Below are 26,129 nucleotides of genomic sequence, written 5' to 3' on the forward strand. Positions count from 1 at the left end.
GCGGGGTTAGGCGCTGTCCCTGCCTTCATCTTCAGGCAGGATCAGCCGAATCTGCATCCCCCAGGATTCGGACTAAGGATGGGGCCTACACCAAAGAACTTTTCTATACAACTTAACATGAATCATTGTAGCTCACTACCATCTGTTAATACTTTACAGAATAAATAGCATGTAAGCGTTCACCTGTCCTCTGAGTCTTTCTGCTTGAAATAAAATGACCAGTTTATAGCAGAAAGCTGTCACACAAAGTGAGAGCAAGTGTACAGGAAAAGGTGAACAGACCTTTTTTCAGTATTTTTTCAACTTTACTTAATGTGGTAATTTTTTTTGGACATATAACATGTCTTTCTTCTCTGTCCTGAACTGAAAAGGGGGTTTAAGGCAGATCAAGCGCTGAACCGGCATTTGTCAGAGCTAGCTCACAGAGAACGGTGGGCGACAGGCTTCCACTGGTGCATCATGTAAAAATCCAAGGGCACTCTCAGAGCAACATTTGAAGCAATGCGCCTTTGAGAGCAATTTGCTCAATTAAGATCCTTGCTGAAAAGTCTATCATTGCTTGTCACCAGTATAAGGTATGTTTTGCATGCTGGGACCAAATCATTCAAATATGCTGATTAAGATACCTTTTGATTCATAGCAGAAAAGTGTTGTGCTGCTCAATCAAGTGTAGAAGCGGCAACGTGTGATCTGCCGAAATGAGTCATCAGTATTTCCATTCTTACTTCCGTAACTTAATGTAAAAATTAGTATAATCCCCACCTATGGTCTTCGTTGGCTGCACGGGAACAACATCTACTTTGACTCTCCCTCAAACACTGTAGCTGTACGCAACACTGTTTGTGTTGTGTACATGTTCTCTGCAAAAGCAAATTCTCTTTGTAAACACTTCCAAAGAATGAGGATGTGAAGAGTCAGTGGTTAAAATGATCACAGCGATACAACAGCAGTATAACCTTTTGATGGTTGCTTCTCAAATCTCTGTGAGGTCTAAATATGATTTACAAAATACTTATTAAGATGGGACAGCTCCTCAGAATCACAACCTGTAAGTATGATTAATAACTGATGTATATGTAGTTTACATTGTGTAGGTCTTCGGCTAATCGGCTAACTCACATTATCTGTCTTACTGAAATAGTTCTGCTAATCAGCTGTGTATGGAGGACCAAACCTGCAGAAATTAAAAATGAATAAATGAAAATGAATGAATAAATAAATATATAGATGAATAAATAGATAAATAGGTAAATAAATGTGATAATAGGAAAATAAATTAATGAATAAATGACAAATAAATATAATTCATTTTTAATAAAATTCATTTTTTAAATTTAATTGATTGTTTTCTGCGTTTATACATACATTTTTAAAACTTTTTTTAATGTATTTTTATATTTATATATTATTTTTACATTTATTTGTAGATTTATTTATGTATGTATGCATTCATTTATTTTTAGATTTATTTATTTATTGATTCATTTATTTTTACTTTTCCGTGTGTAACATGGAAATGAGGAAGGCGGTCGTTCTGTAGCTTCAGTGCATCATTGGTTAAGAGCTCACGCACAGAATAGTCAGGCCAGCTAAACGATAGAGATCGGAGTTTGCAACGAAAATGGCGGCAGTCGTAGAGTTATAAGTTATTTTCACCTATTGTTATTCGCGTTATGCCGAAATATGTAAACTATTTTCCAGAAATAAAAACACAAAGCTGAAGCTACTTATGTGATCCCCCACAGCATCATCGTCATCGAGTCTGGAACCGTCGACGTCAGACGCTAGGTCGATGACGCCTAGAGTCAGACACTCAATGGACGATTGGTTAGATTATTAATAGCTATAACTTTAGCAAAATGACAAATAACGTTAATGCAGTAAATGTTTTAAATTGGGAGCACGGAGAAAACTTCATACGACGATCAGATGGTCTCATATCGACATTGTTAACGTGGGTAGACGATATGAAGAAGTGGCCAGAGGAAACCATGGGACTGTCAGGAGTTGATGGAGCAGCATGTAGAGGGTGTAGGTGAAGAATACTGTAATTATTTTAAATCAGCTTTGTAAAACACGAGATAACTTTGTGATTTGTTTTAGAAAATGTATAATTTAATACAAGTTGTATAAAATCAGTTGTAAGAGTGTTTGTTGTTATCAGGAAGCTAGAGAACTTTTACTGACCTTCATGTAATGTTTCACCATTTAATTTTCATATGCAATAAACCAAGATGGAATTTATTTGCAAACTTGACATGACTTACTCCATTTAAATCAGTAGACTTCATTCCTTCCAGTTTTAAGGGGAATCTACAGAGCTTACATTATATGGTTTTATAAGAAATTACTGACAGCTAACATCTGGCTACATTGTAAAGATTAAAACAAAACTTCACAAAAGATAACATTATCATATTGTAAAGGTTTATAGAAATAACTTTGCAGATAAGTAACATAGTAAAGGTTTATAAAATTAACTACATACACTATTTACACCGATTAATTAAATCAAAACAACAGCACAGACAGAAGTGGAACGCACCTACAAATCAACACTTATTCCTCCTCTACATCAGAAATCATGCCCACATGACCACTTGGCGATGGTGATTTCTTCAGAGAGTCTCTCTTGGTGAATGCTGGAATGACGAGTTTCACCTTCCTTTCATAGTGGAAATCAGTAATGGCGAAGCCTCTGTCTGCATTTACTTCAGTGCCTGGACAAAGGTATTCCAGGAATTCTGAATTTGCAGTTATGAATTTATCACAACACCAGGATTTGAAACACCAAACCTTTAAGCAAGATCACCCTGCAATAAATTAAGACACAGCTTCATCAGTAATCAGGAGCTGATCCAAAGTGTGTAGCTGGAAGCTGTTGGTGTATGTATTGGTAAGGTGCTCGGCGACTGAATGAAACGCATCCGATGTCAACCCTGTGTGCTGACAAAGAAGGTTGTTTCTCAGCAGAGTTGTGTACAATGGCGCTGGCTCAACGCATTGCATTCTCATATCAGACGTAGGTGGCTTCAGGTTGAGATGTGTTTTGATGTGTAGTTGTGGTCAGAGACAGATGGATCCTCCTGTTGTGTTTCTGCATCACAGTTCAGGGCATGTGGATGTGAGCATCTTCACGGTTGTCTACATCACTGATGCTCATCGATGCATCTGTGGAAATAGTATAACCAAACACATTTTTACATTAGTAATAATACATCATGAGAATGAATATACAATGCCACTCATACTTGAACAGAACAGTGTGAGAGAGAGATGCATTAAAAACGAGACAGTATATACACAACAACTCTAGTATTGATGCGTACATCAATATCAATATGAGAGATGTTGCTAGATTGCCTGCTATCATCTGCAATCTCTGTAATTTACAGGAATAATGTAAGCTACTGTAGCAAATTAGCTCAAAATAAATATGAATAATTAATCATAACTAGTTATAATTAATTATTAATATTTTAATCAGTCAATAAAATTAACTTAATGTAATAAAATTAATATTACAATCAATTAACCTGTTGTTCAATGAACACACAGTGTTAATTGTTTATTAACTAAGAAATGTTCATTTCCAGGTTATGGGAAATAACAATCTTATTCTACTAAAAGCCTGTAGTCAGGACCGACATGAATAGGGACTCCCGTACATGAGCGCAAAACACGGACAACCTTACGTGTGACATGAACAAGACTTTATTAACTAGACTAAACACTTAAACTACTCTAACATTCACACACATACATGCATACAGTTTACCAAGAGAGAGAGAGAAAGCAGAGTACAGGAAGCAAGAAGTTACAGCATTGTTGGACATTCAGCAGATCAACAGCCTTGAGCAAACCATCAGTTTAGTTTTAACAGGCCCTTCTTTAAAAGGGGTAAGGATACTCAATGTATCCGATAATGAGACTAAGTTTGATACTTGCATGTCTCTCCAAGTTGAATTAAAACTGTCCTGATGCAATTTGTGGAGGCTCCTGTTGAATCTTTGCTGATATTTTCTTGACGAAAGAGAACCGGCTGGATTCAGAGGATCTTTGGTGAATGGAAGGTCTAGGCCGAGGCCTGGCACAAGCTTGGGGTTCCTTAGAAGCTTCTAGCTTCTTAAAGCATCATCTTGACGTCAGCATTCATCAGTAAAAGAGAAGAAGAGGAGGAAGAGCAGGAAGAGAGGGGGTTCCTTGTGATCAGTGAATATAAGGGGTGAAGATGTCACACCCTCTTGAGGTGTCTGAGCCAATAAGGAGTTGCCCCCTCGGAGGGAAGTTTTACGAGTCTTTGTTCTGTAGCAAGATATTAGCATAAGACACTGGATTGGATGTTTGAGAGAAGAACCCTCTAGATTCTTATAATACTAATGTGTCACAGAGTTAGTAACATGTAACATAAATTACCAAATAGGAAATGAAAGTTGGAGTCCGTAGATACCAAGCATGCTGCCAATGTGATCTCAGTTAACTATACATTTGCAACTATGGAACATTAATACCAAAATAGTTCAAAAGAGAGAATTAATACATAGAATAAAGCCTATAAAAGGAAAGTCATGAGATGGGAAACTTGGATACATGTTTATACATTTCCCAAGTGGTTATATAGAGAATACGTAGGATTAAGAGAGTTTATTTGTCCTTCTCAGGAAGGATGAGTCACTAGTCTCTACAGCATTCTTATGGATCATAAAAGTACCATATAACTGTAACAGGACACCTAGTTGTGCCTGTGTGCTAGCTACACTTGGGATGTTGGTTGCAGTTTTAGGGGGATGAGTTCAGAGAACTTTGATAGTGAGAGTGAGTTTATGGGTAATTCATTGAATACCATGAATAATTGTGTGGCTGATTGGTCCAGACGCTACATCCCCCCCTTTCGATCGTTGTTGTTCTTTCTATGGACAACAGCGAACGACGTTGAAGGTGTAGAGAGATCAGACACACCACTGGCACACAAGGCTGGAAGGCTGTGATGGGCTCTGGTTGTATGTGTCTCTTGGAGTGGTGGTCGTTCCATTGCGGTTGATGTAGACAGTAGACAAGCTCAGGTCTCTGAGCTGGTGTTGTGTGAGTGGTCAGAAGCTTCTACTTCTGAGTACTCCTCAGGTAAGAACTGTTCAAGGAGCTATCTTACTAGCGTTAGAAGCTCCTGCAGGTCCGATGCAGGCGTGTCCAGTCGTCCTTGTGCTGCCTGCTGTTGGAGATCCCGCTGTGTCTGCAGGAAGAGGATGCTCCCATCCCTGGCTTCTCCCTGTGGTAGGTCTGGTACCTGGGTCTGTCTGAATTAATCCTTCTCCTTCTGCAGCTGCAGAGGATTTCAGGAAATTGGCTGATAAGGTGTCAAGCAGAAGGCTTTGGCTTCCCCCTCTGTACCTCTGTGCTTGGCTGGGGGAGGTTCTTCTGCTGACTCCATGCAGTGAAGTGAGATGTTTCTCCTGCAGTGGTTCTGTTTGCTGCAGGTAAGAGAGTCTCAGTTCTCTTTTTTTCTGTGTCTCTATTCTGTCAGGGTCCTTGTGTCTGTCCCGAGCCTCCATCTCTAGCTGGTCTATGTGGCTTTTAGCATGCATCAGCTCCTTGTGAGTCTCTGTGATCTGGAGTTTGAGGTAGTTCACCTCCTGTTTCAAAACAGCGAGGATGTGGGCCAAGAAGAAGTTGACTTCAGTCAGATCATTGTGATCACACCTCTGGTTTGAATCATCTGCCTTTACTTCTCTTCCATCTTTGTCCAGTTGCTTTTGGCTCTGGTGCCGTAATTGCTCAGCAGCACTGGTTAGGAGGGTGTTCCTCACGACACATAGCCAGTCCTTTTGGTCTGCCATCTGGGCAGTTAGGCTGAGCATCTGCAACATTTAGGCACGCTTGTGGTGAGAGTAAGGGCAAGAGACTACTGCAAGATCAAACAGAATTTAGGGCTAAAGGCACAGTGAGCAGCCAGGTGTATAAAATACAGCTAGCTTTAATAAATGACTTAAGATGGTTCTTGTGGTCAGATTATTTCTTAGTATTTCTTACTGATGGCTCACAACAGGCTTGACCTCCGAACAAATGGAAAAGAGAAAGAGAGAGGAAGAGGAGAGCTTTCCTATTAGATTGTGCTTATTAGTGGTGCTCAAAATTATGCCATAGCAATCATTCGGATTCCTTTGTAACTGGCTCATAAAATTGAAGCAACTGTTGTAAATAAACAAAATCAAGAAGGAGAGTATGTCTAGTTGCTTATGGTTATATTGGGAAATTAAACCACACAAGACTAAACAGGAAAATGTAAATAAATCACATAGATGAAAGAAATACTAGTAAAAACAAATAGCTGACTGCTATTATAATTAAAATCAATAAAATATTTAAAGAAGTGATTAAAACAGCAGAATGACCTGGTATTGGGAATAGTCAATAGCACTAGTGATTAACAATTAGATTAGCTTTGGAAATCACTGTATAGTTGGTCACAGCTGCAGCGTGTTCAGGACCACACCATGTGTGTGTCCCTCCCAGAAGTTTAGTCAACGTGCTATTGAAAAATCTCAATAAATCCTAGAATTCTTCTTTAGTTAAACAGTTTACATGTAATTAAATTTAGATTTAATTACCCTAGTAACTGCAGATTTAGCTGAACAGTGTTCAGAGAGAAATGCACCTAAGTGCAGGTGAAATTAGCTGAGAAGAATTAAAGGTAAAGAAAGAGAGAAATCAGAAAACCAGGAATATGGTTAAGGGAAATTGGTTTAGATCAGTTCACACTGCATACACACAAGCTATAGTTAAAGGCTTCACGTAAATGATGCTAACCACTAACTGTAGAAGCTATTAGTTAGCTTAGCCTGAGGTGCAGGGCTGCTAGGTGAGGTTAGCTTAGCCACCTAGCTTGGTTTGTTTACAATATGGCATCACAGGGTGATGAGTTAGCACTTCCTGTGACAAGTCGTTGTCATGGGAACCAATGCACATTTGGGCAATTCAAACAGTTTATTGAGACTGTCTGCTCATTTCAAACAAGTTATGTATAGAGTTAAAATGTGACGCTTATACTTTCAGATTTTCAAAAACTTGATATTACATTCAGTAAAATGCAAATATGTTTTGGCATTTGCAAATTTTACTCATGTAAACTCTTCTCTCTACTTTAAACAACGTCTTGTACTTGTTTAAAGGGTAATTACACAGTTTGCTGTAAGTCAAAGCTTGTTTAAGCATATATAGTTAAGTCCGTCTTGTGCATGAATACTGATATTCCTTTCAGCGAGTGAAACACAGTTTTGGTCAAAAGGTAGCTATGCTTGTAGGTGCAGGCAAAGTTTAGATGAATGACATCAATCTTAACTATAACAGGGGAGCATTACCCAAATCTACATTTATATAACACTGTACTGAGATTCATTCATCAGAAACAGGTTAAGCAATACTGCAATTGGTATTTCTCCAACCAAAGCAGAATAATCAATTCTGGTACAGTTTACATGCCGCTGAGCTGAGATTCCTTCGTCAACACAGGCTTACGCTCTAATACTGAGATTAGGATTTCTTCGCTAAAATCAGATTAACTTTACACTGATACCATTTGAACATATGCTAAAATGTGTCAAGAGTAGACTCTTTCAGTTACAGTAGAGATGTCAATTCAAGCCATCACTTTATCAGCATCTAACAAGCCAGCAATTAGTGACCAAAATGCGCATCGTCTGACATATTCTGACTGGAATTATCAAATGCACACTTTTAAATTGACAGTGGTTTAAGCTCATAACCTTTGTTTATTCATGCCCGCATTCTCCACCATTTGTAGCAAATTAGCTCAAAATAAATATGAATAATTAATCATAACTAGTTATAATTAATTATTAATATTTTAATCAGTCAATAAAATTAACTTAATGTAATAAAATTAATATTACAATCAATTAACCTGTTGTTCAATGAACACACAGTGTTAATTGTTTATTAACTAAGAAATGTTCATTTCCAGGTTATGGGAAATAACAATCTTATTCTACTAAAAGCCTGTAGTCAGGACCGACATGAATAGGGACTCCCGTACATGAGCGCAAAACACGGACAACCTTACGTGTGACATGAACAAGACTTTATTAACTAGACTAAACACTTAAACTACTCTAACATTCACACACATACATGCATACAGTTTACCAAGAGAGAGAGAGAAAGCAGAGTACAGGAAGCAAGAAGTTACAGCATTGTTGGACATTCAGCAGATCAACAGCCTTGAGCAAACCATCAGTTTAGTTTTAACAGGCCCTTCTTTAAAAGGGGTAAGGATACTCAATGTATCCGATAATGAGACTAAGTTTGATACTTGCATGTCTCTCCAAGTTGAATTAAAACTGTCCTGATGCAATTTGTGGAGGCTCCTGTTGAATCTTTGCTGATATTTTCTTGACGAAAGAGAACCGGCTGGATTCAGAGGATCTTTGGTGAATGGAAGGTCTAGGCCGAGGCCTGGCACAAGCTTGGGGTTCCTTAGAAGCTTCTAGCTTCTTAAAGCATCATCTTGACGTCAGCATTCATCAGTAAAAGAGAAGAAGAGGAGGAAGAGCAGGAAGAGAGGGGGTTCCTTGTGATCAGTGAATATAAGGGGTGAAGATGTCACACCCTCTTGAGGTGTCTGAGCCAATAAGGAGTTGCCCCCTCGGAGGGAAGTTTTACGAGTCTTTGTTCTGTAGCAAGATATTAGCATAAGACACTGGATTGGATGTTTGAGAGAAGAACCCTCTAGATTCTTATAATACTAATGTGTCACAGAGTTAGTAACATGTAACATAAATTACCAAATAGGAAATGAAAGTTGGAGTCCGTAGATACCAAGCATGCTGCCAATGTGATCTCAGTTAACTATACATTTGCAACTATGGAACATTAATACCAAAATAGTTCAAAAGAGAGAATTAATACATAGAATAAAGCCTATAAAAGGAAAGTCATGAGATGGGAAACTTGGATACATGTTTATACATTTCCCAAGTGGTTATATAGAGAATACGTAGGATTAAGAGAGTTTATTTGTCCTTCTCAGGAAGGATGAGTCACTAGTCTCTACAGCATTCTTATGGATCATAAAAGTACCATATAACTGTAACAGGACACCTAGTTGTGCCTGTGTGCTAGCTACACTTGGGATGTTGGTTGCAGTTTTAGGGGGATGAGTTCAGAGAACTTTGATAGTGAGAGTGAGTTTATGGGTAATTCATTGAATACCATGAATAATTGTGTGGCTGATTGGTCCAGACGCTACACTACTGTAAGACTACTGTACCATAGTACTACAGTAAATGTTCTATCGTAAATATGAAATATACAGGTGACAATGGTAATAGTGCAAGATTCATTGTGTTTTGTGAATATTACGGATCTCAAATTCATAGAACGGACTTCACAAATCTATCGTTAGGTTAACAAGCACATGGCTAGCTAAGTTAGCTTACCTGAATCTGACAACCTGTTCAGCATCTGGCGTGACTTCTTTACGGGAACATCGTAGCCGAGACATTTCTCGGGTAAGGGTGTTCGTCAGTTAGCTTCCCGTCCATGAAATGTGGGCACTTCAAGTTTAGCGCCTTCAGCCATTGCCTCAGGTGCTCCTCCTCGTCTTAAGGCGGTGGGTGTTGAATTGTAAAGTGCAGCGCAACACTCCGACCGCTTAATATAATCTACCGTTACAGTTATAGGATTACGGCTAGAGACTAGCATTAGGTCCCTCTCAACCAGAAGTAAGATAACTAAACGAACGCAATGGTGTCACCCTTGTTGTCGTGAAAATAACGCGCAATAAAAAAAAAATAAAGCTACAACCTGTCACTACACAGCCAGAGTAATCGAGCAAGCGCTTCAATCAATGATGAACCAATGGTAAGCAAGACCAACCCACCTAATTATCATACATGACAAAGAAATGTAAAAATAAATACGAAGATAAATTTAAAAAGTTGAAATAAATAAATGTTACAATAAATAAATCTGGAAATAAATACATATTGGAATAAATAAATATAAAAATAAATGAATGCATAAAATAAGTAAATATAAAATAAATGGAAAAAATAAATAAAATAATAAATAAATAAAATTAGAAATAATTAAAACATAAAAGCAGAAAATAATAAAGTAAGGGGGGAAAATGAATTTTATTAAAAATGAATAATATTTATTTTATCATGTTGTTTATTCACTAATTTATTTTCCTATTATCACATTATTTATATATTTATTAATTTATATATTCATTAATTTATTCATTTATTTATTCATTTATTCATTTTTAATTTCTGCAGGTTTGGTCCTACATACAGTCACGCTCGGACTGAAATGGTAAAATCGACTCCATCATTAGTGTGTACAATCGCGGAGCTTTAGGAAGCCTTCTGAGCTGAAGTTGAGTTATGGTAATGAACGTTTCGTTTCCGACACATGCTGTAAGCGGTCGACCAATCACAACAGTCAGGGTCATTTGGCCAATTGGAGCTGAGTAGGCTCTTGCAAAGGAGCGGTTTAGAGAGACTAAATCTTCGTATGAGTCGTTTGAGAATCTTTGAAAAATGCTGTGATGTCCAATGTATATTATGAAAAAATGAAAGTGTTTTTTGACATTTGATGCATGCAAACCTGTTGTAGGAGACCTCCAAAACAAAACTGAGAACCTTTAAAATAACATAATAGGGGCACTTAAATAACAGAGGTCAAGTGAGAACGACCAGGATAGTTAAGGCTTATCACCATGTAGAGTTCACTGGGTAAGTCGCTACTTTACTCAGAACAGTCTCAATTCTTTGTGGCATGGGTTTAACAAGGTGCTGGAAACATTCCAATATACAATGTGGCAGAAAAAGCTACTTATTTTAGTTGCTCAGACAGAGCTATGTTGGGTGAGTAACGTGGGCCTCTATAACCTTCAAAGTGTTCAATTGCTAAAGAGATGTCTATAGTTAACTTCCTGGGTTTTTGAGGATGGATGTTTTGATCACCAGGAACAGAAAAGTATTTGTGTTCCCATTGACCAGTTTGACAAACCAAGTACTATGCAGGCATGTTATACATTAGTATGTGGAATTAAAACCTGCATGTCAGTTGCTATAGTGGATTTGCAAAGAAGTTTATTGGCAATTTATTTTTAAAAATTAAATTTAGGCAATATCATTGTGACATATCTTAAAAGGTCCTCTTTTCATATTTTACATGTAATGATTTAAAAAATATCACTAAGGCTCTGGGCAGTTTTGTAGTTTGTAAGTAGCTGTACTTGTACTTTCTGTCGCAACCATGTTATGTAATCTCCACCACACAAATTGTATAGAAGTTGTTTAGGATTTGTAGATAATTTTTTCCTTTATTTTAATGTCAATAGCAACACTATAGGAAAAACCAAATGGCATGAGTGAAACGTTGTTATACCTCAAAAAGATTTCTGCGTTAGAGTTGATTGCAACAAAGATGAAAAAGATGAAAAAAAATCAGATCTAATTTCAGCAGTTGTGACTTTTATTAAACACAAACTCAAAACAAAATACTAGAAATATTAGTGACGAGAGCAGACAAATGAACTGAACAAAACACAAAACACATTGACATTAATGCAAATTGCTGTATAATAAAACAATACAAGAATCAATGTAAGATGCATCTGGAAAAAATGCACTACAACTGGACTTTTGTGGCTTTGTCTCACTTCAATAAATGTTCCTTATCTTATCTTATCTGACTGTCTGTGTGGTTAAATGTTTATAAATATTTGTATGTGTATGAATATGTGCTCTGATCATATATTGTGGAATTCAACACTTCTGTGCAAACTGTCTGAACTGATTGACCCATGGTATAAGTTTTCTTAATCAGATAGATAAGGTTTTATCATTTCTTGCTGTGAGGTCTGTATTTTGTTAGGGTTGTCTTAAGTAGTTTACTGGTAAAAAAAAAAAAAATAATCAGCAATGAGAATGTAAGGTCAGTGTTTACTGCAGTGTAATATATTTTTGCATTATCAATTCTGATTTGTGATAAAATTTACATATCTGAGTTTACATGAGTGGCATGGTGAAAAGTGATCTGCAAATAAAAATGACATCTTTATAGATATTTTGTCAAGGTTCAAGGTCAAATATTGAGTTTTTTTCTCAATATTTCCAAGAATTTTTTATTAAACTATATTTATGAAATAATAAATATTCTACTACTAAAAATCATATATGTGGGTTTTCATGAACTTAAATGCCTTAGATCCCATTAAAATACATTATCTAAAGCGTAAAGGGCAAAAATTACTCATCTGTATTGAGATAGAAGATTTACTGCTATTTTGTGATCTTTATCTCTTTCAAATAACTTTCAAAGCATAGAAAACACAAATTATCTCTTAATGCTTTTGCAACAAACACATCATGGGACATAGTGTTTAATTATCAGTGAAAGATATTTTGGTAATAGAATTGGCACACACTCTTTCTGCATGTCTCATGTGTGCTCTCAATGTCCCGTTACCATGTTTTTATGGACTTTGCTAGCACTGAAATTAGTAGATGAATGCTTACTGAAAATATAGCTCACAGAGTACTTGTGGCTGTCTTCTCAAAGAAAGCAGGGTAACACAAACAACTGTGAGATAATTTACATTGCCCTAGGGATGCATTATATAATTTACGACTGACATGTTCACTTGTACTCCAGATGGTTCTTGAAGTCAAGGGAAGTTGTGGGCCATTTCACCTTTAGCATTCGAGGTGTGTAAGAAGACTATCTCTGTCATCTGAAATTATACCAAGAGCTAATGTGACTAAAATGTGGAGTCAAATGAAATTACTGTATAAAACCTGTCTATTAAAGCTCACAAAAAGGATGACGGTCAAAGGTTCTCACAGCATGAGGTACTGATTTGCTCCAAATCCCAGTCCCAATCCCATGTATTTCATAATCCAATGTGAATTATGTCTGCATGTGAGATTTATATTTTGTAATCATTGTGGGGTTGTGTCTGAAGTGATTCAAGGTGGATTCAAGCATGGATTACTTGTTGTTTGCATTGCTATGGTTATAAAAAATAACTCTTTATAATTGATTGAAGTTGTTTAGACATGTTTCCGTAGCAAGCTAAATTTAAACTTTAATTTACACATTTGATGTGAAATTTTGGCAGTCCAAAACTGGTTACATCCATAGAATCACTGTTCATCTTTATTCATTATTGGCCGCACAGATTTGTTGTGCTGCTCACATACAGCGTTGACCAATACTGAGCCGGCGTTCTGACGTAGAACCCGGAAGCGCTGCACTGTGTTTAGTAAGTCAGCAGCATAGGAGACTGTCAGGGAATTGTTGAATAAAGTCATTATTTTTGTCTTGTTTTTGCACACAAAAAGTATTCTCGTCGCTTCATAACATTAAAGTTGAGCCTCTGAATATTTTAACAATGTCTTTACCTTTCTGGGCCTTGAAAGGTGCAATGATGTTGCTGCCTATGTATGGTTCAGAAACCTCTCGGATTTCACCAAAAATATTTTTTATAATTTGTGTTCTGAAGATAAATGAAGGTCTTAAAGGTTTGGAAGGACATGAGGGCACTTAATGACAGAAATTTCATTTTTGGGCGCTTTAAGTAAAATGGATGAAGAATTAATTAATGGTATGTGTTTTTCTGAATGTTAAAATAGAAAAAAACAAAGAAAAAAAAATCATTGATGGATGAGATGCCTTCTTGGGTCAACATATTTTGTTGATCCTGGAGCAACATTCCTGTCCAAGAATTTAGTCCTAACCATATCCATACCCCTAAACATAACCCTACCCATAAGTTATCCCTAAATCAGAAGGAAATGATTATTGAATAACCTTTAGAAGCACCTATTAAATCTGATTGGTTTATTGTAACGTTGTTCCAGAATAATCCAAGATGTTAATCTTTTTTGTGTGTGTGTTGTATGAGAAAAACTGTGGTATCCAAGCCATGCATTCAATCTTCCACAAACCTACAGAGAGATGGAAAGAGTGAGAAAAAGATGGCACAAAAACAAGAGGATATGTTACATAGATCTGCTTGAGAGAGAGAGTTAGTGTGTCCCTTGCTTTGGCTTGCTAAGCAGGGAACAGTACAACAAGTAATGAGGCTGAGACATAATGAAGAGCCTAACAGCACACAAACCTAAATCAACACAAGTGTTCTGCTCTCTGGTTGTTTATATCAGTTTTTATCATCTTATTTTTTCCCTATACATTAGTTTTCACCACAAGGAAAAATAGCTGAAAACATTTAATCTCATTTAGAATATGGAAGGATTCCCCCAAAAGACTGGAATCAAAAGGATTTCACATAATGCCAGCTTTCCCCTGCTCACTGTGCTGAAAGTCTTGGAAATTCATTTAGGAAATTAGAAAGATTCCATACAACAGACAGACTGACATCAAACAGAAGGGGTTTTCCAGACACGTGTTAATGTGGATTGCTGGTCTCTTGGCACAGTAATCCACCAAACTTGTTTATTACAGCTGAAGTGACACTGCAAATTTTAGTGACCTTTTTCTTTCACAAAACAACCAAAAACACATTATCATCATCTTTGTGGGTTTTGTGTGTATATGATGAGAGCAGATCTAAGCCAACACATTGTTACAGAGGTCAGGAAATGGTGGACTTTCTCCTGAGAGATATAAGAGATTCTCACTGCTGTTCTGCTGTGAGCTGAACCCTGTCATCCATAATTTACACTCTTCTCTCCCCCTCACCTCTCTCCCCTTCCCCTCTTGCCCTCCCCTCCTGTCTATCTGTCTATTCTGAGCCTGGAGAAAACCGGAACAAGACAGGGGAACACAGTGTACTGTGCAAGCACAACGCGCACGCACACTTGTTTTTTCTATGATGATGGGTACTTTCCATTGACTTCTATTGTTTTTATAATGAGCTAAAGGTACTTTTTATCTCATACATTTAAACCTAACCTTCACAAAAAGAATTTTTACAATTACAAAGTATTTTTACTTATTATGTTTAGTAAACCACGCTACTATCCTAAATGTCCACCTAACGTAGATAAAATATTATCCACTCACACACACCACTTTTATTCATCCATGTATCTTCTCTCTCTCCTTCTTATTGATATATTGATGTTGTTTGGCAACAGATCTAAACAAATCATAATAATACTGTGAGGTAATGTGAATTTATGAAGACAATGACAGTATTAAGACCTTTGCCACAAAGATTTAAAGGTAGTCATAAGAAAAAGATCACATCAATGAAGGTGCTCTACTCTAAGGACTGGTGTTTTTCACAATGCTCCACCCGCGCCTCCCTGGTGCAAGCCCAGGCACAGGAGGCTTGAGAACATGTTTACCACCAGCATTAATAAAACACAGAAATAAGGACTGCCTGTAATAAACTCTAACTGAAACTGATTTGGTGGTTTATTACCTTATTGATGTGCCTATGAACTATCTGTACCTGTTACGGTACATAGCGCATCATTGACTGGCTCTCTTACTGGTTGTCAGTGTGAGCATGAGTCCGTCTTATAAAGTTTCTAGTGCCACGATCCTCTGTAATCAAATATTAATCTGAGTGAAGTGTAATGGAAATTATAGCTCATCTGGGTTGTTTACAGAACACAAACTTCAATGAGATTTTTGCTCACGCATGTGAGCAAGATACATTTTAAAAGCTTAGCAGATGTTGTTACTGAGATCAAATCCTGGTATGATTTGTTTCAGTTTAGATTTAGATTTAGACTTGTTCAGAAATCTTCATTTTGGAACTGATGGTGCATGTGGGTTGTTGAGTTGAGCTTCCTGACCGCATATTCATGATACAGATTACCTACGGAACTTGAGTTCATGTATTGCAAAGGCTGGCCCACACTAAAATATTTAATTAATAATAAAGTCTTATCAGATTTTCAAAATGTGAGAGACCACAAACATGATGATAAAAAAAATAATAGATTAAACAGTTTTGTTCCTATAGTGTACAGTGCCACAATGTGACCGAGACAGCACACCACACACTAACAGATTCCATTCACAAACAATCAGAGTCCTGACTGTGTACACAGGAAATCTCACAAAATCTCTTGTGGTCAAATGTGACTTTAGAGCAAACAAACTTGACGGACAATTGACAAGAAGAAATGCCGATAATAGTGTTTCGACTGCTTTTTTTGCAGAAAATTTGTGTCAGCTTGCTTTCTGAATTGGCATCTTTTTCAATTTGAATTGGTCAATCTACAGAGTGCATGCGTGTTTGTCGTCAGGGTTCCCCTCACACGACAGGATTTCTGATCATAAATATTCAACATGTTGGATATTTTTACGATTTGACATTGGTGCGGCCCCAATGTTCTTCCGAGCAAATCACTCTTAACACAATTGGGCCCAAAATAAGCCTAGTTATCTTGTAGTGTGTGGGTGCCTTAAGGAAACAATATTTATCAGTACATTTTTCCATGTCAAAGCAACACACACTAGTTGTGTTTATAAATGAAGGTGTAGTCAATTTCTGAAAAATGTTGTAATTTTCTGTCCGTTGTCAGTAGTGAACTAATGTACAAACCACTGCTCACACAAAGTCCACATTTTATTTTATCAATATGGCAAAGGTCACAAACTTGAACCCAATGTGAAATCCACCTGGGGATATTCTTTGCCATGGGAAAGCCATTACCATACCCGTGTGTGTTACAGGTTACAGGTTGAAACATCAGCCACACAGAGGTTGCTACCAAACTAAGCAGCTTTGTATTTGTCAATGCTGTGAATTTGCATGTCAAAGTTCAATGACAAAATTCATGTCAAAATTTCTGATTGCATGGATTCCTGTTAAGATGACTGCATTTTGCCTATGGAATTTTACTGGATGAATGTAAATATGATTTTCAACAGATCATTTGAGTAAATGATTCAATGACTTTATCATAAGGTAGGACACACCAAACCATCAGTGCAAAAAAGTTGTGCTTTAACACACCACACAGATTGCAGCCGATGGCCAACTAGCAAGTACATTCAGCTAAAGACCTAAAGGCCTGATAAAGTATTTGTTATTAAAGCATCAACATTCACAAACAGTTAGTTTTAGCCGAAAAGCAAGGTGCTGCATGCATGGTTTGGTATGGCAGAATGCACGCAAAGAGTGCTCCCATTATAATGACTAAAAAGCTGACATCTCAGTTCATTGCGATCTCACAAAGCTCTGTTGTAAGTACATAATGAATATATGAACAATGAATCTTTCATCATGTCTACACTTTGTGTCTTATAATAATAGGATTCGTGAGCGCACAAATTTCAGCACTGCATAAAAACTGTTTTCAGCGGTGAGAGGATTCTAAAATAAACACCTCTGATTGCGTTGCGTCTCAGAAATCAACAGATATGTCTATGATTGGCTACATTGCTCAACATTGCAAACACGTGTTATAAATAGAATCTCCCATATGCTTGCGATTTTAAATCTTTTTATTTTATATTATTTGTTCTTGTTGCTTTTGTGCAATATTTGAATAACAATTTATTCGTTTTCAGATATTTTATGTTTTGATATTTCTATTTTGCGCGGGTCCCGTGAATCATTTTATTCTTCCACAACCTGCACACATGAACGTCTTGCGGCCACACGCGCCCATCATATCTTGTCTTGCACCACACTCTGTTGCATTGGGTCTCGCGGGAGTCCCGCGAGAGTGCAGGTCTCTACATTCATCTCCTGTGTGAGAGAACATAACTCTGTCATACCAGTAGGTGGAAGTAGTCTGTTTTTGTCATTCAAATAGGGAAACTGGAAGAACTAGAACTGTGGATTGTTAAGAAAAATCATCCTCCTGCCCCCCACCTGAAACTATAATTTTCTCTGACCATGTGCGTTTGCCTGGGTTGTGCCCACACAGAAGCCACCATTGAAGAGCCTTAACTGACCTCACTGTGACTCCTTGAGTTTTAGGACTCTTTGTAGAAGGATAGCCCTCTTGCTCAATGCTGGTCAGCTGCACTTCTCCCCCTCCACTCAGGCAGTGCCATGGAACAAGAAGCAGCAGCCTTTCGTTCTGGACACTGGCAATGGCAAATTCAGTGCATGCGTTCCTCCCGCTACCCGGACCAACCCTCCCCAGTGGCATTTGCTGAGTCTGGTTTCTGACCTCTGTCACGGGCTTGTGACCTTGTCTCTTTTAGCGTGCCCAGGGAGGAACGTGACGATGCCATGTCTCCGGCAGCGTCTGAAGACTGGAAGGCTAGCCACATGGAGGATTTTGATTCACACCGCAGTGACACTGGTAAGCCCTCCGGACACACAGATTATACTGTGGGTGGCTAGTAGTCATGCTAGACAGGCACCTGTGGTTAACCTTGACAGATAAGAAGGATGCAGAGATGGCCGTCCTCCTGAATGCCCCAGTGAGCCCCTCTGGGCTGTTTGTCCACTTAGTTGAATCCCTCATGGAGTGATTAACTGAAACATAGAAGCAGTCAAGGGCCATAAAACATTTTATGCTGAAGCGTGCCGGAGAGCCTACTGCTTCACGCTCGCTCTTATCGTCCACTCAGTGCTCCTCCTTTAGACTGCAGGCGACGTCCACTCCAAAACCTTTCTCTCATCCAGAGTCTTTTGTGTGGCCCAAGGACTCTTGGCCTGACTTCCTTGAACATCACGAGCAAGTTCATGATAGTCTGCGAGTGCTCCGGTTGGCTAGCATAGCAATAGAGTTCAGACTCATGCCCAGAAATGGCATACTTTGCATTTCTGCAGGTTGATTGTATGCCTCAAATACAAATGTGGTTGATAAGCTGATCTTTGTGGTTGCACAGTTCTTCGCTAAAGGAGCCTTAAGCAGCCAATCTTCCAAATAATTCACAACACGTACTCCACTCAGATGAAGAGTTCATACACTAGGTGAATGTGCGCAAAGCTAAAGACAGACCGAATGGGAGGACTGGTAAACTGGTAGGGCACGCCTTCAAAGGAAAATCTCAGAAAGCAGCTGTGTTGAGGGGATATCTGGATATGGAAATAGGCATCTTTTAGATCCATAGACATTGCGCAGTAGCTTCGGAGATTCATGCTACGTTGGCTGAATCGTGCCCTAGCAAAGCATTTGTTCAAAATGGTCAAAATGAAATGGATCCTCTCGCAGTGCGAGTACAGTGCGCAGAATCAGATTACTACAATTTACTTTTTTTTACTTACTTTTTTTTTTTTAATTATCACAACTTCTCTATCAATGTTTTTTTTTTTTTTATATATAAGATTTTTTCAATGTGTGGCGTTTGTTGAAAGACAGTATTAAATATTTATTTACAGAAATATTGTGGTTTGCACTGTCCCTTCAAACAAGCTTAAAGATCTCTTTGAGGAACTGTAACACAGAACAACATGTTGAAGGTTTCATTCAAGTTCAAGTTGAGGTCAGAAAGTCAAAACAGCTTTCAGTCATATGACACATAGATTAAAGGAAATGAAAGTCAAATCCCTCAAAATGAGCATCATCTCTTTTATTTCCCGTCAGCTTAGAGCCTGAACCAGAGAGGCTAAAAGGTAAAAGTCAAATGTATTTGTATAGCGCTTTAAAGTCAAAGATTTAAAGTCATTCTGTCATGTCTATGATGCCTTAATGCCACTTGGCACAGGCTGTGAATTGTAGTTGTTGGGCATCAACACAGAATGGTAGGAATAGAACATCCTTCTAGGTCAAAGTTGAATCTAGAAGGCCCTGGTTCGGTACCTTTGGGATATAATGCCATGGTTGAAAAGAAAGGGAAAAGCAATGACATTACTGCAAATGCCATTCACCTAATATGTAAAGTGTTTTCAGTTCAGCTAGACCTGACTAATGCAGCATGACTATGAATTGAAGAATAAAAAGTGTATGCTAGGCTAAAAAGAGGAGTCTTTAGCCTTTACTAACACTGAAAGTGTGTGTCTGAGTCCTAGGAAGACTATTCCAAAGTTTAGGAGACATGCAGGAAAAGCATCTGCCTCCTTTTGTGGATTTTGAAATTTTGGGTACCATCAACAGGCCAGAATTTTTTGAGTGTAATGACTTTGATGTATTATAGCAAGATAAAAAAATTACATAAATACTATGGAGCTAGATCATTCAAGGCTTTGTAAGTAATTAGCAGAATTTTAAAATTCAAAAGAACATTTAGAGATGATAAAATTTGAAGTATCAAGTATCAGAAACATACAGTATGTGGTGCAGTTTAGCAATGTTTTTAAGGTGTAGTAAGGCTATCCTACAAATATTATCAATGTCACTATAAAAGGATGGTCACCGTGATTTTGCCAAGTAAAAACATGTTCCTGGATCAACATCTTTGTTGATCCTGGAACAACATTCCAATCAACCAATCAGATTTGAGGGACAAGTTTACCGCTTATGTCAAGTTTAGGCTTGCAACCAGGGTTAGGTGCTTCTACATCAATGTTATTCACCTATCTTTCCCCTCAGATTTTAGGGATAAGTTATGGGTAGGAATAGGGTTAAGACTAAATTTTCAGAAATATGTTGATCCAGGAACATGTCTTACTTGGCAAAATCACAGTGACCATCAAGGGATAGATTGCTATCAAACATAGTACCCAGTTTTGTAAGGTGACAATGTAACTGTACAACCATCAAGTGGCTGATTATATTATAGCATCTTTTTTTTTTTGCTTAGAGGTGTTTATTTCAATAAAGAGGAAGATCCATTTTGATATTTTGTTTGTTCTGAAAAACATTGTACTCTGTATTTCTTATGCATTGTGATCTGTAAAGCTCCTGCCATGAGTTATTTCCGAGATGTAGTGGGTGAACACCACATATTTGACATACTAAAGATATCCCTAAAGGCATGGAGATACTGAAGACAGTATGGAGCAATAATTTTAAAAGAAAAACACTACCATAAGCTACTGGTTTCTATGACCAAATACCAACCCTGCACTGTAATTTGCCTGTCTTTAAGATCATAAATAAAAAAACATTTATATGGAAGACTGAACCCTGTCTTAAATGCATCCATAAAGGTTCCTTACCTCCTGTGTTTACTCTAAAGACAGAAAATAGACATTTTGCTGATGTAACATTTGATTTTTTTGAGTTTGGGTTTTTGTTTGAGTTGAGTTTTCAGTTCAGTTCCTTGCATTAGTTCATGTTTCCTTTGTCCCTGTTCATTAGTTGCCATGGTTGTTCGATTTGTTACACTTATTAATGATCTTGTTTAATCCCCAGTGTTTCACGGTGTATATATAAGCCTTTATTAGGGCCCAAGCACCAATGGTGTGAGGACCCTATTGGAATTGCTCAGCCAATTATTCTTCTTCTCCAAAATGAATCGCATTTTTGATGGCCTAAACCAGGGGTCGGCAACCCAAAATGTTCAAAGAGCCATATTGGACCAAAAAAACAAAAAACAAATCTGTCTGGAGCCGCAAAAAATTAAAAGCCTTATATAAGCCTTATATGAAGGAAACACAGGCTGTAAGTGTATATTAGCTATATTAGACTACTATCAAAATGACTCAGTAGGCTACAAATACATAGTGAGGTATTCCCGAGGTAAGTTATACATTTAAAATCTGCTGAAAGCTACAGAAAAAAAGAAGCAAATGGATCGGTGCAATTCACAGAAACAGCTGGACTCCAGCAGAGAAACGTGGATTTGCAGTTATCATTTTGTGTCAAATTGTTGGATTTTGAGGTAAAATGATTCCATTTGTATTGTATTGTTATATATTATGTTGACAAATCAGCTATTAAATATTTCCCATCTTATATTTTGCATATTTAGGGCCCGAGCACCGATGGTGTGAGGACCCTATTGGAATTGCTCAGCCAATTCTTCTTCTTCTCCAAAATGAATCGCATTTTTGAGGGCCTAAACGTTCTCAAAAACTCATGAAACTTTGCACACACGTCAGAAGTGGTGAAAATTTACGTCTGATATGGGTTTCAGAATTAGGTGTGGCAAAATGGCTCGATAGCGCCACCTACAAAATTTCAATTAAGCGCCCTTCGTGCTACATTTCACGTACAGTTATGAAATTCGGTAGACAGATGTAACAGCCCAATACCTACAAAAAAGCCCCTGGGTGAAAAGTTTGTAAACCCAACAGGAAGTGAGATATTTTTAATTTTCTCTACAAAATTTTGGCAGTTTTTGCCATTTCCACATGCTTTACTTTAATGAACTCCTCCTAGAGCTTTAATCAGATCAACATCATATTTGGTCAGTCTAATCTAAAGGCCTTTGACACGTTAAATTGCGAAGATCTAGAGTTTTCGCTGAAGGTCTTGTTCGTGGCGGCCTGGCAAAGTTCAATGTTTCGCCATGAAACAGGAAGTTGTTGTAACTGGGGCATACAATGTCTGATCTGCCCAAAAACTTCACATGTTTTATTAGAGTCCTGACCTGATGAAATCTATATGACAATATTCAGTTACAGTCATAGCGCCACCTGGGGGCAACAGGAAATGACATGTTTTACACTGTGATTAACTCCTCATAGAGATTAAACCAGATTAACATCATATATGGCCAGTCTAATCTAAAGGCCTTTGTGATGTTAAATTGCGAAGATCTAGAGTTTTCACTGAAGGGCGTGTCCGTGGCGGCCTGACAAAGTTTGATGTTTTCGCCATGAAAAAGGAAGTTGTTGTAACTCAGACAAACAATGTCCGATCTGCTCCAAACTTCACATGTTTTATTAGAGTCCTAACCTGAGGACATCTTCATAACAATATTCAGTTACAATCATAGCACCACCTGCAGTCAACAGGAAATTACATGTTTTACTCTGTGATTAACTCCTCATAGAGATTTAACCAGATACACATCAAATGTTATCAGTCTAATCTTAAGACCTTAGCAATGATAAATTTCAAAGATCTTGAGTTTTCGCTGAAGGGCGTGTCCGTGGCAGCATGACAAATTCATGACTTTTGCCATGAACGATGAAGCCGTTGTAACTCTGACATACTATGTCTGATCTGCTCCAAACTTCACATGTGTGATAAGAGTCCTGGCCTAAAGACATCTATATGAAAATATTCAGTTAGCCATAGCGCCACCTCCTGGCAACAGGAAATGGCATGCTTTACACTGTAATTCACTACTAGATTCACATTTCATTATGCCACGAAGTACCAAACATGCTAGAAACACGTTAAATCATGCAACACTTAGCTAAGTGCTAATTTATGCGATTAACGCCACTAAAGAAACAGGAAGTTGTTGTAACTCAGGCATACAATGTCCAATCTGCTCCAAACTTCACATGTTCGATAAAAGTCCTGGCCTGAAGACATTAACATAGCAATATATCCAGTTACGGTCAAAGCGCCATCTGTTGACAGCAGGAAGTGTGGCATTTCGAAAATGACTTTGGCATAATTCTCCTGTATTCACTCGCTTACATGCATGATGCCCACTGTTCACTGTTTTCCTAAGGCCAACGGGTGGCGGTGAGAGGGCCCTTTCATCGCTGCTTGCAGCTTTAATTTCAGTTGTTCTTGCTCTGTTATTTTCTATGTTCGCTGGTTGTTCTGTTTGTGTTATGAGAAGTTCTGAGCATTTTGATTTTAAAGACTGCTGCGCATAGAACCTGCTTTTTTTTATTATTGTTTCCTTCAATCACACCCTCACAGCTAAGTTATAGTAGTTCATCAGACTGGACATAGAACGTCAGATGAAGTAAACCATTGCCCTTTAAGTATCAGGAGGTTGTCAAATGTAACAGTCATTAATAATTGCCATATTGGTCTCTGTTACTCTGAAAACGTTTGTATTGACCTGACACCAGCCTGGATGTGTTCAATATGTAACTGATCACAGTAAGTACATGAAAAAATAGACACTTATAAATCATTGGGTTAAAAATTGTTATTGTGGTTTCTAAATAACAATTGTTTGGTTCATTAAAAAAACAAAATACACTTAATATTTAATTAAATTTGTGTAAAAAATGCACAAATTCATGTTTTGATTATTTGTGAGGGTTTTAAGTACTGTCCTGTTTTATCTTAACATGTTAGATAAAGTGGACGTGGAACTGGAACATGCTGGTTATTTATGGTCATTATATATATTTTCATTAAAATACGGTGTTCATAATTACCACAAAGAAATGGTTAAATATTGTTTTAGTATATATTTACATTTTATTAGTATTTATTTACATATATTTACATTTAGGAGGGTTGTGAGACAACCCCCCCCCCCCCCCAGTGTTTCATCTACCAAATCTTCCATACCTAATAATACCTAAGTACCTAATAGCATACCTAATTTTGCATACAGTAGTTCACCCTTGTGGAATCCTACTTTACACTTTTTTTAATAACACTCCATTTCAATTTCATTCCATAAATGCACACATTGTCAATCTGAGATGATATATGTGTTATTTGTTAAATTAACAGTAAATTTAAATTAATAATTTAAAACCAATCTTCTTATTTAGCAGCCTATGAGGTCAACCATTAGAGTCCCCACTGACCACCTGCAGCTCACTCTCTGCATCTCCTATCTGTAAACAAGCCTGCCTTGTTTTCTTGACCGCTCACAAATCACTGTTTGCACATTTTATCCTGCAATTACTATGTTACCTCAGTTCAACCCGACTGCATGTTGATATTCAGCTGTTTTTTGCTGCATGTTTTCACTGTTAAAAGCCTCTTAGTGTGAATTGGCCCAATTGAGAAGGAAAGCAGGACAATGTGTTATAAAAGCGTAACCATAAGCTGTTTCAGTCAGTTGCTGTGGCTGAGCCAACAAAGGCTATTTTCAGTTTGAAAATGATCTGTACCACCACACACACACTTAACTCTGAAAACTAATAAATATTGAAGACATATTGATCACTTTGCACTTTCAATATCAAGAATACAGACATTTTGAAAAGCAAGGATGCAATATGAACATACTGTATACTTTGACTTCACAGACAACCAAATCAATGATATATATTGTCAATATGTGGATATAAATAAACCTTAAATAAATACTTATGGACTTACAAAAGCTGCAAATGATAACTTCACGATCATTTGAAAGTGACCTATAACATCCTATGAAATGAAATTAATCTAAATTTAAATTATCTCATGGATGTGGCTGTTGTGGCTCATGGTCATACCAGCTGGCTACAGTAAATGTGGCATATTCAAATGATTTTGACGAAGTTGTTTTTTTACATTTACACACTTAAAAATGTACATTGCCTGCTATGCACAATTGTTCTAAAGCCACCGGGGTGGCAGTGAAGCCGCGGCTTGTGCCCGTCATCGCTGCTTGCAGCTATATTTGATCATTATTTTCCTGTTTATCACTATAAAGCTGCTTTGAAACAATCTGTATTATAAAAGTGCTCTATAAAAGGTGACTTCACTTGACTTGACACACATTTACACGCGCACATACACACAGATATATTGCAATTTTTTAAGGTTGCATACTTTTCCACATGTATGAAGTCATTTATTACTGTAGTGTTGTTATTTATTGTGTTGTTGTGCTTATTAATATGGCTATTACACATCTTCCAGACGTGATATTTTAAAGGCACATGGGTGGGGGACCCAAAAGAAGGATTCTGCTAATCTCTGTTTCTGAGAAGCCAATATGCAAGCTAATAAGCAAAAGTGAGAATTGTTCCCCATACTAAAGTTTTACTGAGGTTTCTACTAAAACATACAAAGCAGACTGCTATAGACCTTATTCAGAGCAGTGTCATGACAGGTATGAAAGTGAGGCTGTGAGGGATAGACGTTCCTTGTTTTCAATGGCATCTGCTGCAAAGCTCATGTTGTCTGAGGTTTTTTTGTCAGCAGAACAATCCAAAAACACATTAAATAACAGTACAACCCACTAAAGAGATGTATGTTTATCCCTCATAGTCTTGCTTTCATTCCCGTTAAAAATCAAAGATGGTGCTGCTGTGAAGAAGGTCTATTGTTTATAAGCCTTACTCAGCTCTGAATTACCTTGTAGCAGATTAGCTTTCTATGTTTATTGCAATGTTATGTAATAGATTGCTTTCTATCTACTGCTCTGTATCTCTGAGGAACATGTGAGCATAGATGCGGAAATTATAGCCACTACTGTGACCTCCGCTGCAGCCTGGAACTTCAGAGGTTTGTGCAAAAGCA

At 37.5% G+C, this 26,129-nt stretch overlaps 2 protein-coding genes across 4 annotated transcripts in view; one reads left to right on the forward strand and one right to left on the reverse strand.

Moving 5' to 3' along the window:
• Nucleotides 1-2,373: 2,373 nt before the first annotated feature.
• LOC137032051 (uncharacterized) lies at nucleotides 2,374-6,730 on the reverse strand. 3 transcript variants are annotated; one of them, XM_067403547.1, is made up of 2 exons: nucleotides 4,844-6,730; nucleotides 2,374-3,171 (listed from the first exon to the last, which is right to left on the reverse strand). In XM_067403547.1, exon 1 carries the CDS (start codon nucleotides 5,862-5,864, stop codon nucleotides 5,133-5,135), a length of 732 nt encoding a protein of 243 aa, XP_067259648.1. In that variant the 5' UTR covers nucleotides 5,865-6,730; the 3' UTR covers nucleotides 2,374-3,171; nucleotides 4,844-5,132. The 3 variants fall into 3 exon arrangements, with proteins under 3 accessions (XP_067259648.1, XP_067259646.1, XP_067259647.1); XM_067403545.1 differs by having other exon boundaries at nucleotides 3,949-6,730; XM_067403546.1 differs by having other exon boundaries at nucleotides 3,945-6,730.
• An 11,307-nt stretch (nucleotides 6,731-18,037) lies between these two features.
• The window catches only part of lig4 (ligase IV, DNA, ATP-dependent), a 38,768-nt gene continuing 30,676 nt past the window's right edge, over nucleotides 18,038-26,129 (forward strand). The window contains exon 1 of the mRNA XM_067403539.1: nucleotides 18,038-18,272. Within this exon, the coding sequence (XP_067259640.1) occupies nucleotides 18,195-18,272 (78 nt within the window). The 5' untranslated portion in view covers nucleotides 18,038-18,194. The remainder of the gene's footprint in view (nucleotides 18,273-26,129) is intronic.

The sequence above is a fragment of the Chanodichthys erythropterus genome, chromosome 12 (genome assembly GCF_024489055.1).
Source record: "Chanodichthys erythropterus isolate Z2021 chromosome 12, ASM2448905v1, whole genome shotgun sequence".
In the NCBI taxonomy this organism is placed as follows: Eukaryota; Metazoa; Chordata; class Actinopteri; order Cypriniformes; family Xenocyprididae; genus Chanodichthys; species Chanodichthys erythropterus.

Coding starts and splice junctions, on each gene's coding strand:
- LOC137032051 (XM_067403547.1), bottom strand. CDS start 5,864: ATGTTGCAGATGCTCAGCCTAACTGCCCAGATGGCAGACCAAAAGGAC.